General features: G+C 44.0%; 1 protein-coding gene across 2 annotated transcripts in view; it reads right to left on the bottom strand.

Annotated features, from left to right (window-relative positions):
• LOC310872281 (transducin-like enhancer protein 4) overlaps positions 1–12,500 on the bottom strand; it is a 47,859-nt gene that overhangs the window by 17,315 nt on the left and 18,044 nt on the right. The window contains exons 5-7 of one of the 2 annotated variants that reach the window (XM_083784043.1): positions 7,359–7,433; positions 6,667–6,865; positions 2,731–2,747 (exon numbers count right to left, since the gene is read on the bottom strand). In XM_083784043.1, coding sequence (XP_083640169.1) covers positions 2,731–2,747; positions 6,667–6,865; positions 7,359–7,433 — 291 coding nt within the window. Of the gene's footprint in view, positions 1–2,730; positions 2,748–6,666; positions 6,869–7,358; positions 7,434–12,500 lie in introns of those variants that run through there. The other variant, XM_083784044.1, reaches the window with a different exon arrangement.

Below are 12,500 nucleotides of genomic sequence, written 5' to 3' on the forward strand. Positions count from 1 at the left end.
GGGCAGGAGGCATCAGATTAAACATTTCTTCTGCCTCCCCCTTCTCGACAGCACAAGCGAAGACAACCCACCACACTATGCATGTGTGTGTGCGTGTGCGTGTGTGTGTGCGTGTGTGTGTGTGTGTGTGTGTGCGTGTGCTGTGTGCGCATGTGATAGACCCAGCAGTACAAGCTAGGCTGGTGGTTTAAAAGGATGCTAATCTCTTCATTGAGCATTCAACAAACCGAATATTTGCCTTGGGAGAAAAGCTCTGCTTAAGGGACTAATTACCACAAACGCTGAATTAAACGTTTGCCTATCACGCTGCTGCCTCCCTTTCCTTTCCGTCACCAATCAGCAGTGTGCCCGAGTGTTATAATATTTTAGTTTCTCATTCAGTCTGTTCATCTCTCTCTCTATTTCCGGAATACTGTCATTTTCACGCAGCATAATTTTCCTGAACAGTATAGTGGGGACTGCAGGTTTTTACTAATGGATTAATGAAAATGCACACTGGGATAAAACTAAAGCTTAATTTAAAACGTCATTACAAAACTTGTTGGCTTGATTTTTTTGGCAGGGGAGTACACTACAGAGTACTTAAATCAGGCGTAACTCTTAGTGCACTATAGCAAGGACCACACCCTCAATAAACAATTTATTGTAAAAAAGAATTAAATCAGTGTGTGTGCAAGACTTTGCTTGTATAGTTCTTCTATTATGGGGAAGCTTCACATGGAGTTTGCTATAGCACCCGGGCATGGTCAACCCCCAAAAAGCATCCAGAAGGAGAGGAGGCGTGCACATAGGTTAGTGAACCAATAGGGAGCCAGTGTCCGTTTCCAGAACTTTGAAAGGGCTTGTTCTTTCAGGCTAAGGCGGTAGTGGCTCTGATCCTGACAGAAGTGTCTAGAACAATTGACTGGAATTGGAGATTAAAAGAGTATCTGTCGAGGTAATGCTTTGGGATTTCCGGAATTGGTTTGCATGAAGAAAAAGATGGGCATATGCTGATCGGTTTCATTGGTTTTAGTTTGATTAGAATGCGGTGACATCTGAGAAGTAACACTGGAATTCAACAGTCATGGCAAAGGTTTGAGCAACATGACAAATGCTAGCCTGATTATCAGACTGTAGCTTTCTATGCAGTCCACTCAGAGAGTGGGCGGGGTCTTTGGGCTGGATCCAGGCTAGACAAATGCTGTATCCAGAATGGATGTTATGGATGCAAACGGACACCAGTCTGGTAAAAGGGAGGTTGTGAAGATGTGGGAAGACTCTTGACATAGATACTATGGGGAACATTATGAGTGAGAGGAGAAAGTGACTTGGCATTCACTTGCGAGCTCCAGCGGCCATTCTGTTTGAACCATCTTCCATTGTAAAAAAAAGTAGAGGCAAGTAATAGCTTGATGTCGTGTGGGAGAGTTGGCTGATCTTAGAAAAAGGTGATTCCATTCCCGGTTGGTGAGAATGTTGAGCCTAAAGATGGAGCTCTGCACGGCTTTGGCTGCGCAGAGAGATGGAATTCAAGAGCAATGGGACGGAAGAGACAATTGGAAGCAAATGAGAGATAAAGACTCACCCTTGATAGGGGGAATTTGAGGTTGCCATTTAGTGCAGGAGGAGGAAGTTGTGGCTGGGTGTGGCTTAGAGTGTGGTGGTAGATTTGATTATCTAATGTGTCCCAGTAGGTCTCAACGCTGAATTGCTGAAGACAGGCTGCAGCTTCAGATAAAAAGTAGTTGTAGTTGTTCCGATAGAAACCATTACCGTAGGATGATGGACATTGGGAGTGTGTCTCCCTGAAAGTGGGCTAAAAGCAGGCTCTAGCATCCCGGTGTCAGATGTTACAGCGAGCTACTTCGGGTGCTGGAAGTGAGCAGCAGCACGGGGACGCTGGTATCCCAGTGACCAGGAGCCCCGGCTAATGCAGGCTTCTGCAGTGGCCAGAAGTGGGCATCCGTGATCTACTTGGCAATTGGCGCAAAGAAAAGCTCCTCTTTAACAGGAAGAGACCTAAAGCAGAACCTTGGCTCTAGTTGGACGGCCATCTGCTGCGCCGACCGGTTGGGTGGAGAGGTGGTTGTTGAACCCTGATATCTGGAGTTCTGACAGATGACCGGTTGGGTGGAGAGGTGGTTGTTGAACCCTGATATCTGGAGTTCTGACAGATGCCTGCTGTTTTTGATGACACGGATCGTCATGCGTTTGTGTGAGGGGAGTGGGGACATCACAACGAATGGTTGGAATGAGCGAGTTGAGAGGGTGTTGGGGGACTACAGGATTATTGTCTGATAAATGAAATGGAATTCCTTTATCTTTTTTTGTAGCATGAATACAGTCCAGTCAGATGGGTTTTTTTTGCATGGAGACAGCGGAGAGGTATTTGTCTTCCATGGCTGGATCTGCCAGCCATGGTGGATCTTTGTCTGATGGGGCCAGAGAAGGGATCCATACCCCAGATGACGTGGGACGACTTATTATTATTAATCAACTGTTGAATATTCTTAGTCATTAGCGTTACCGACTCCTTTCCTTGACTGACCTTTCCAAGGATCTTCATTGTCTAACAATCATCATGAAGTGACATTTTGTCCACAACATATACTGTATGCTCTCAAATAAAACAGCACATTAAAGCCATTATGAGTTATGTTTCATTATGAGTAAAGAAAAACGTCCTAAGTGAAATGCTGGCAATTCAGCCAATTCAGATAAAGGTAAGAGGTCAAAGAAGAGACTTACCTTGACTGAGTCTCTGTCTGAGGAGGATGAAGGATGAAAGAGAAAAGAGAAGAGAAGAGAAGAGAAAAGAAGGGGTGGGGTGGTTGGAGGGAGAGAAAGAGAGAAAATAACTTTACCCAAATAAAAAGTATGCAAACGTAACTTTACATACGTCTCATAACACACATCTACAAAAAACGAAATTAAGCACAAACACGCACGCATGCACGCGCGCGCACACGCACACACACACACACACACACACACACACACACACACACACACACACACACACAGGAACAGAGCTAATGATGGGATTGCTTTGCTATTGATTGTCTTGTCTAATGGGGATAGCTATTACCCGAGGTAGCAGCTGTTAGCTTTGCTAGAGCCACAGTGCAAGGTTAACTGCTCTGGTGCACTGTTAAAAGCCTAATTAAGGATGCACACACACACACACACACACACACACACACACACACACACACACACACAGTTTTCCCTCAAGTAATTAGTTGCTTGAGCTTAAAGTTGGCTCAGGGATGAATTAGAGACACTTGTGTACAAAAAAGAGAAAAGAAAAGGCAGCAGTGCAGCACGCACACACACACACATGCGCGTGCACACACACTTGCGCACACACACACACACACACACACACACACACACACACACACACACGGATACGCACACACACGGATACGCACTCACTCTCTCCGTCTTAAACACACATATACACACTCAAGTAATTAGCTGCTTGAGCTTAAAGTTGTCTCAAAGACGAATTAGAGACTCTTGTGTCAAAAGAATGGAGAAAGGAAAGGCAGCATCATCCCCACGCACACACACACGCACGCACGCACGCACACACACACACCATGCCAGGCCAATTAGATTTGAATGTTGATTCACAGTGCGATATGATACATACAGTAGGCACAGTATGCACTAAGACTTTAGTTTTTTGTTGATATTGATGCGGAGGACTCGCCACTAGTGTCTCACAGTACAGCCTATTGTCTTTATTCAGACCGCAGCCATCTTGCCAGCAAGGTGCTATAGGTGCTACTTACTCATTGACAGCCCATTCATCCAAACAGAAAAGTCCACTCTAATTATATTAAACAACAAAATCACCAACATTGCAGCTGTAGGGAAAGCTTGATTTATCCTCTTTCTATCTGCAAAGTGTTTGTTTCATAAAAATCCACCGTAGACATGTTATGAGCTACTTCCTGTTGGAGTTTGGAAGCGCTCGTTGAATATCAATCAACGGCCGGAGGTTGCTTTACTGATAACGAGCGCTTCCATACTCTGATACTTAGAAAATACATTCACACAGACTTGTGTCATCAGGGGCGTCAATATAGCTGGGGGTGGAGCCAGGGTAAAGTTCAGAGTTCTCTCAACCAGAATAAACAGTGGCGTGTTGGGTTTTCAAACGCAGATGCTTTAAATACTACTAATTTAAATGTAGGCGTCATGGCTTGCCAGATCACAGGCACAGATCCTTGTTGCCACTCGACAAGGAACGCTACTTTAGAAAAATTGTTTTGAATGTTTTCCTTGACTGCTGGACATGATCCAACACAACACAATGGCCTGATATATTTGCCTGGTAAGAGACATTTTTTCTATAGATATGATCACTGAAACTTATCATAATATACATTTTAAAAAGCCATTAATTCATCAATGATGTTTATAGAACACGTTAATAGTGAATTCCAAGTAGGCTACCATTCGTTTCGACCGCACTTTGCCAAACGATGGCTCCGTGCCAAGTTCCAACTGTCTCTAAACGACTTAGAATTCACTACAATGTGTTCTATAAACATTATTGATGACTTAATGGCTGTTGGTTTTTGATATGTTAAGTTGAATTGATCATATCTATAGAGTGTCTCTACCAGGCGATTAAACACTGCGCCACGGTAACACAATGTTTTGTAACATGGAGGGAGAGGGAGATGGAGAGGCATCTCTGATTTCGGTGGTGCTTATTCTTGTGCAACTTGACGCATGCAATAAAATATAAAGAGATAAGGATACTCTGACTATAAACCACCAAAAGTTGAACCCCAGGTCCCCAGCGTGAACCAAAAAATCTACAAACTCACAACGCGCCGCAACGCACTGTGAGCTCATGGTAGCCACGCACATTCTCCATTTACAGTCCGTAGGGCTTACGCCTGACGTTCAGATTACAAATGTAAAGCGCTCACCCCAGGGCCATGGATGTTACAATTCTGCTAGGGCGGGTTTAAGTACCGGTATCTTCCGTATTGTTCAATAAAAAGCAACGTTTAATCAGTTTTTGGCCATGCGCTTTCAACTATGCGCCCCTATCGGTTGGTGCATTATAACTGATAAAATGGCCACCGATCGGATTAAAACTCTTTTTATTGAACAATGCAGAAGATACGGGTACTTCTACCCGCCCGAGGAGGATTGTAACATCCATGGCTCTGGGGCGAGATTTGAAATCTGAACATGTATGTAGACGTTAACGTTCTAAATGGGAAAAGTGCGTAAAACAGGTTGAAGTTCCACCATGACAGACCAGCGCCACGTGAACCCTGGCTAAATCGTCTCGTATACTTAATAATAAGTAAACTTTCCGAGGGCGACTGAACGATTGTGTTCCAGATGTCCTTCTGATGGATTTTTCTTGGTTGTCAATATTTCTATTATCCAACAAATGGCTCTGAAAGTGATCCAAAGGATCGTACGCTATTATAACTCTATGGGGAAGACCCAGGCTAAAACCGGATGTGACGTTTGTGGGCGTTCCTGTCTACCTTTGTGTCAATCTATAATCATCTGCAAGGAATTTCTTGACAGGAAGTAGCTCATAACATGTCTACGGTGGATTTTTATGAAACACACACTTTACAAATTGAAAGAGGATAATTCAAGCTTTCCCTACAGCTGTAATGTTGGTGAGTTTGACGTTGTTTAATATAATTAGATAGGACCTTTCTGTTTGGATGAATGGGCTGTCCATGGGAAGTAGCACCTATAGGTAGCGCCTTGCTGCCAAGATGGCTGCGGTCTGAATAAAGACAATTGACCAGTCACATTACTTTGACTGACCAATATAGACTTAGACTCTACTTTTAGATTGGGATCACTCAAGACAAAAAAAAAGATGAAATTATTTTTTCTCCTCCAAGATTCAAGATTCAATCATTTATGTCCATGTCCTGTGTGTGGATATGTGGTGTGGTGTTTGATGTCGGAGTCTGATGCTTTATACTCTCAGGCATTAGGCCTGATAAATAAATACTATTATTAGTATTGCCCCATAAAACCCCTCACGTTTGCCAGTTGCATGCAGCAACATGTGGAAGAATATTAATCATTAATTTGTCGGTTTAAATTATATATTCTTAATTAAAAATGAAATGGTAAATGGTCTGCTTTTCTATAGCGCCTTTATCCAAGACACTTTACAACATGCGTTACATTCACACAATGACAGCGGAGGCAACCGATTTCTACTGCTCCATCTTTCAGCCAAATGGGTGTGTACAAAACATCTGAAACACACACACACACGCACACACACACACACACACACACACACGCACACGCACACGCACATGCACACACACACATGAGTCACACTTAAAAGTTAGAGAGGTGTAGATTAGCGGAGCGAACATAAAAATTTGATCTCTCCTCAGCTACATTATTTTATTTGACCAAAGTGTCTTTTTATGTGTTTTGTTCAAATGAAATTACTTTTCTTGTCATGGCATGGTCTTCTTTTTTAGACCACGCCGTTCTTTCAGACCACAGCACATTTCTGGCATGCTGCAGCGTGAACATTAGAATCGTGATTCCAATCGCATCGTGAGTCGAGTGATTCGTCACGTGCCCATTTATGACTCAAATGTACATTTGTGGACTCTCTCGGAGATGAACGAAAGCGGGTATAGGCCTTTACTGTACCTCTCTGGTGGTCGTTGCTGCCGTCGTGGTGCTTCCTGTCCTCTTTGAGTGGCAGCTGGTGACCCAGGGCCGAGGACAGGGCCAGGAGGCTGGCGGTGCTGGCCCCGGGGCCCAGGGACGGCTGGAGCCCCGCCGGGTGGGGGGTGAGGGGCACGGGGAGGGCATGGCCGTGGGACAGATGCTGGGCCTGGAGCTGCTGCTGCTGAACACACACACACACACACACACACACGCACACGCACTCGCACGCACACACACACACACACACGCACGCACACACACACACATACGTATGTAAACACAAGAAAAGCAGATAAATACATTTGCATGAATACAGAGTTACAGTATGTGGACAGATCTAATTTAGGAGGTTTTTCAGAATTAACCCTTTTTCTTTTACGGTGCACTTTGAGGTTCTGTACACGTTTGTGTGTCTCTGCTCTAAGCAAGATGGGCTAAGGAGTAAGGACATTAGTTGTAAAGGTGTGTATGTGAGCGCTCGTGCATGCTTACATTTAAATGATATACAATGATATACACACAGTGTGTGTGTGTGTGTGTGTGTGTGTGTGTGTGTGTGTGTGTGTGTGTGTGTGTGTGTGTGTGTGTGTGTGTGTGTGTGTGTGTGTGTGTGTGTGAGCGTGCGTGCATGCATGCATGCGTGCGTGCGTGCGTGCATGTGATACACCCACCCCAATGATGGCATTGAGTTCAGCCATGGTGACCTGTTTGGCCCTCTCAACTGCCTGCACCACCTGCTGCTGATGCTAGGAGAAAGAGTTACAGAGCAAAACATTTCCAGTGGATCAAATTGATGTCAATGTCATGTTTTATATGAGTTTGTACATTCTGAAAGTATTTTCATACTCTGCGTTCCAATATTTTAGTTTAGTTTTCTTTTGTTCTATGTTTTGTATATCGTTGCTGTCGGGAGGAAGCCTCCTAACTAAATGTTTGAGATTTTGCCTATCATTAGCATATCAGTGCTATTGAACACCCTGTCCCTACGTCTGTGTGTTGTTTCGAAAATATTGAACCAATGGAAAGTAGTCAAAACGCTTTTGGACAAACTGTCTTCTAACTCCAGCACCTCTCCCCCTCTCATGCAAGTCATAAGTCACAATATATAAAGTCACAACACCAACTTTGATATATGCTATTTGCATACATTATTATTCTTGACGAGAGAGAGCAGCAGGCGGTAGTGTTTCTCGGACGCAACGCATGTCGGACCAACGCACTGCCGCGGAAGCGTGCAGCAGTCGAGTGTCTAAATCCCCCCAGTTTCCACTGTGCGTGACCCAATAGACTAGAGGGTATGCGCATGCATAAAGTCAATGGCAGATCGAGTGGCAAATCGAGTGGCAAAGTGAGTTTAATGTTGTTTAAAAACATTTCATGCAATCAGATAGGACTTTTCTGTTTGGATGTATGGACTGTCAAGTCCATTAAGTAGTTATTTTTGCCACTCAGTAGGCGTTTCCCGCATAACTTCCGGGTATGATGATGATGTCACGTGCATACCCTCTATACCTGCTATAAACGTTAAAAAGAAAGGAATATGCAAAATATTGTAATTCATTTCTTTCTCTTGTCTGACCTTAGACAATGACATTACCATGTTCATGTGGAGCAAAAGAGCCTGTTTCACATCTTCATTTCCAATTAACTGTGCATTTTAAAGGAGTATCAGATCAAACAGAAGGAAAGGAAGACTGTTAAGGTGGTTGCACACTGGTGCATTTCTCTGCCGAATATCGGAGCGCATTTTGGAGGATGTGAAAATAAACTTTATGTCAATCACGTTTGCACACTGCTGCGGAATATTTCGTCGGTAAAAAGTTTTTTCGGACCGTGGTTGATTTTATCCGTTTTCTAGTGGGGTATTGGTGACAGGCTGACAGCTATAGTGATAGCCTACTACTTTCTACTGTCTAGTGGGGTGATGGTGACAGACTGACAGCTATAGTAATAGCCTAATACTTTCTACTGTCTAGTGGGGTGATGGTAACAGGCTAACAGCTATAGTGGTAGCCTAATACTTTCTACTGTCTAGTGGGGTGATGGTAACAGGCTGACAGCTATAGTGATACTGTGATAGTCTACTACTTTCTACTGTACAGTGCGGTGTTGGTGACAGACTGACAGCTATAGTGATAGCCTACTACTTTCTACTGTCTAATGCGGTGTTGGTGACAGACTGACAGCTATAGTGATAGCCTACTACTTTCTACTGTCTAATGCGGTGTTGGTGACAGACTGACAGCTATAGTGATAGCCTACTACTTTCTACTGTCTAATGCGGTGTTGGTGACAGGCTGACAGCTATAGTGATAGCCTACTACTTTCGGATCCGCAAAACGCAGTGAAAGAACGCACCAGTGTGGAATCACCTTAAATCTTAAGTTATACTCCGTCACACTCCGGTGTCGTGCAAAACAAAAAAAGCCCATCAACATGCTTGTAGATCTATTTTTGGGCGAGGAACACTTGCATACAGGTACATGCACACACATATAAAGCTATACAGACATAAAAAGACACAGATACAGAGACAAAGAAAATTGGTGGGACCAACCAAGGTGATGTCAACCAAAGGAGAGAGAGAGAGAGAGAGAGAGAGAGAGAGAGAGAGGCATTCATGCAGCAAAGGGTGAGACATGAGAAACACCTGGAGGCACAACATCAAAGAAAGCCAAAGATGAAACAGCTTATCAGGTTTGGAAATGGACCTCTACAGGCACACATCCACACCTCCACACACGTACATGCACACAAAACACAGACACGATATGTGTGTGTGTGTGTGTGTGTGTGTGTGTGTGTGTGTGTGTGTGTGTGTGTGTGTGTGTGTGTGTGTGTGTGTGTGTGTGTGTGTGTGTGTGTGTGTGTGTGTGTGTGTGTGTGTGTGTGTGTGTGCATGTGTGCGTGTGTGCGCATGTGTATTCATGTGTTCTCTATGGGTGTACATTCCTGTGGATACCCAAGGGGTTTAATTTTGGGTCTAATCCATTACTCCTCCGGTGTTTGTCCCTATTTGTTCCCCCCCGCACACTCTCTCTCTCCCTCTCCCCCTCTCTCACACACACACACACACACACACACACACACACACACACACACACACACACACACACACACACACACACACACACACACACACACTGTATTGTCACTGCAGGAGTTTCTTATGAATGTGGATTTTCACATCAAGCTTTCAAACTGATGTGTGAATAAGGAAATATGTGCAAAGCTAAACTAAAATGAGCGTTGTCCATGACACATGCGCAGGGCAAGTTCAGTCATGAGGCTCGACAGTTAATTGCTGGCAGCCAATCATTGACTGGCCTCGGCTCCACGCTTATTCTCAACCAATCACAGGTACAGACAACTCAAGTGGTCCAGGGGGCGCCGGGAAGGCAAAGAGGGTCAGAAAGTACCAAAAATAGCCGATTTACATGCTTACAGTGCAATGTGAGTTTGTAGATTTGGAACTTGTAGATTTGTAGCAATTTTTCTTTTCTTTTTTAAGGCCACACACACACACACACAAATCCAACAAAGCTGTACATGAACACAATGAGGCACAAGGCCTTTCCTCTGCAGATCCCAGGGCTGTGTAGCAGCGCCACAGTCTAATGCCATTATTCCTAATCCACCCTAAACCCTCCTAATCCACGGCTAATCTGGAGGAGAGCTTTGGAGCCGCCGTTCTCGCTGTTCACCCCCTGCACACTTTCACCTCCTCTGGAGGAAGGATTTAACTGCACTACACGCACGCACGCAAACACCTAAAGACATAATTATGTGATATAACTGTGCACTCTCATTTACACACGCTTTTCACAATTTACTATATAAACATAGAGGTCCTAATTCATTAAAAAGAAATACGCCACCGTTACACTGTGGCGGAAACAGATATCGTATTTATCCGTTCGATCAAGCTACGTTGAGATGACGTGTTATTCAGAGAGTGGTGTGTACCACAGGTACGCAGGCGTATCGCAGGTGTATGTCATACTGAAAGCAGCGGGTGCAAAGCACCCGACAACCTCATCTGCATAGATCCACGCCCCATATCGCACCATAAAAGGCTTCAAGCATGACTCAGCAGACAGCAGTTTGAGATCCGTCTGTCAAAAAAAGAAAAAAGGCTTTGCAGCCGCAGACTATAATAGGACAGTTAGGGCTTTTATGTTATGTCGTTTTTGCACCATTGTATATTACCACTGTAGGCTACTATATATGTACAAACTGACATCAATCCATCAAAGGACACCAAAGGAAATTAAAAGATTTCCAAGCTTACAACGGTGCGTGCTCCGCTGAAGCAATATAATTATAATTTATTTAATTAAGTTCGGGACCAAGGCGGGTGTTCACTCACACCTTTGCAGAGGTAAAACATATCCGATATTTATAATATCGGATATATGTCAAATTGTCAATGCAAAAGTCGTCTTTTGAGAGAGAGCTAGAGAGAGAGAGAGAGAGAGAGAGAGGGAGGGGGGCATGGGCCCTCGACACTGTTTGCGCGATAAAGAACAGTAGCCTATACATTCATAAGTGAATAATTATAGGCCTACCTCGTAGGCCTGGGATCCTCTTGTCTGAAGAAATTATAATCCAGTGAGTTTATCCAGTGAGTTAAACTATTCTGTGTGTGGCATCCATGTGATCAATATCAATATACATTATTATAAATTCTGTCTGTCTGTCCGTCATGTTTGTGAACAAGCGCGAGTGGAGGTGAGCTTGCTTAAAAGATATGACTGGCCGACTTTCAAACGCTGATGCCATTCATTAGGCTAATGTGGTCTTCTATTTTTTATATAGGGCTAATTAGCCCTATTAATTTTCAAATGTGAATCGGATCGGCACCACTGTCTGCCCCCCCCCCCCCCCTTCCCACACACACACACACACACACACACACACACCGACAGTGAACTCAAGGAGCTCCGTAACAAAACAATTTCAATAGGCCTGCCACCTACTGCAGGCATTACTACACTAAACAATGTTGGATTCGTACAGTGCAGAATGCAGATAAGCCTATGTTCTTATTATAATTGTGAGTTTGTGTGTTTTTTAACATGCAGCGCGAGTCCGCGAGAGCCGATCTACAAGCTCACAACCGTTGCACTTCGAGTAGAAGGCTGCCGAGTGAGCAGCCCCAATCGCGCATGATAGAAATATCCTAATGCATGCATTTAGGCTTTTATATATATATTATACAGGCTATCATTTTTTTATGTGCTGATCGACCAATATGTTGGGGACACATGCCTACATATTTTATCTGAGATTTGGGAACAATTTATTGATTCAGCATGAAGACTAAAGCCTTCTGAATAAATATATACGCAAGTGTATGCTTGCATAGATTTCTCCGCCACCTAAAGAGGTCCTGTAGGATTTGGCGGAGTTTCCGAACAACCTACGTGAGCGTCAAGTTCACGGCCATTTCCATGAATTCCAAATTAATGTGGGAAATCCACGTAAATGCCTTTCCGCTAGCGTCACGTCATTATATCAGCGGAAACGCGTTGAAGAATCAGGACCATAGAATGCACAAGTATACACGCAAAATAATTCTCAAACACCATGTGCTTCATGGCTTCTGCATATGTTCCCGGGAGACATTTAATAAGTTCAGGACCTATCTCCCTATCCCAAGCTGGTATGGGAGGATTAGCCCAAAATAATCTGTTCTGGCGTGTGTGTGTGTGTGTGTGTGTGTGTGTGTGTGTGTGTGTGTGTGTGTGTGTGTGCGTGTGTGCGCGTGTGTGCATGCGGTTGTGTAATATGCATGTGTGAGTGTGTTTTGC

Source organism: Protomyctophum parallelum, assembly GCF_964188405.1.
Source record: "Protomyctophum parallelum genome assembly, chromosome: 15".
Taxonomy (NCBI): domain Eukaryota; kingdom Metazoa; phylum Chordata; class Actinopteri; order Myctophiformes; family Myctophidae; genus Protomyctophum; species Protomyctophum parallelum.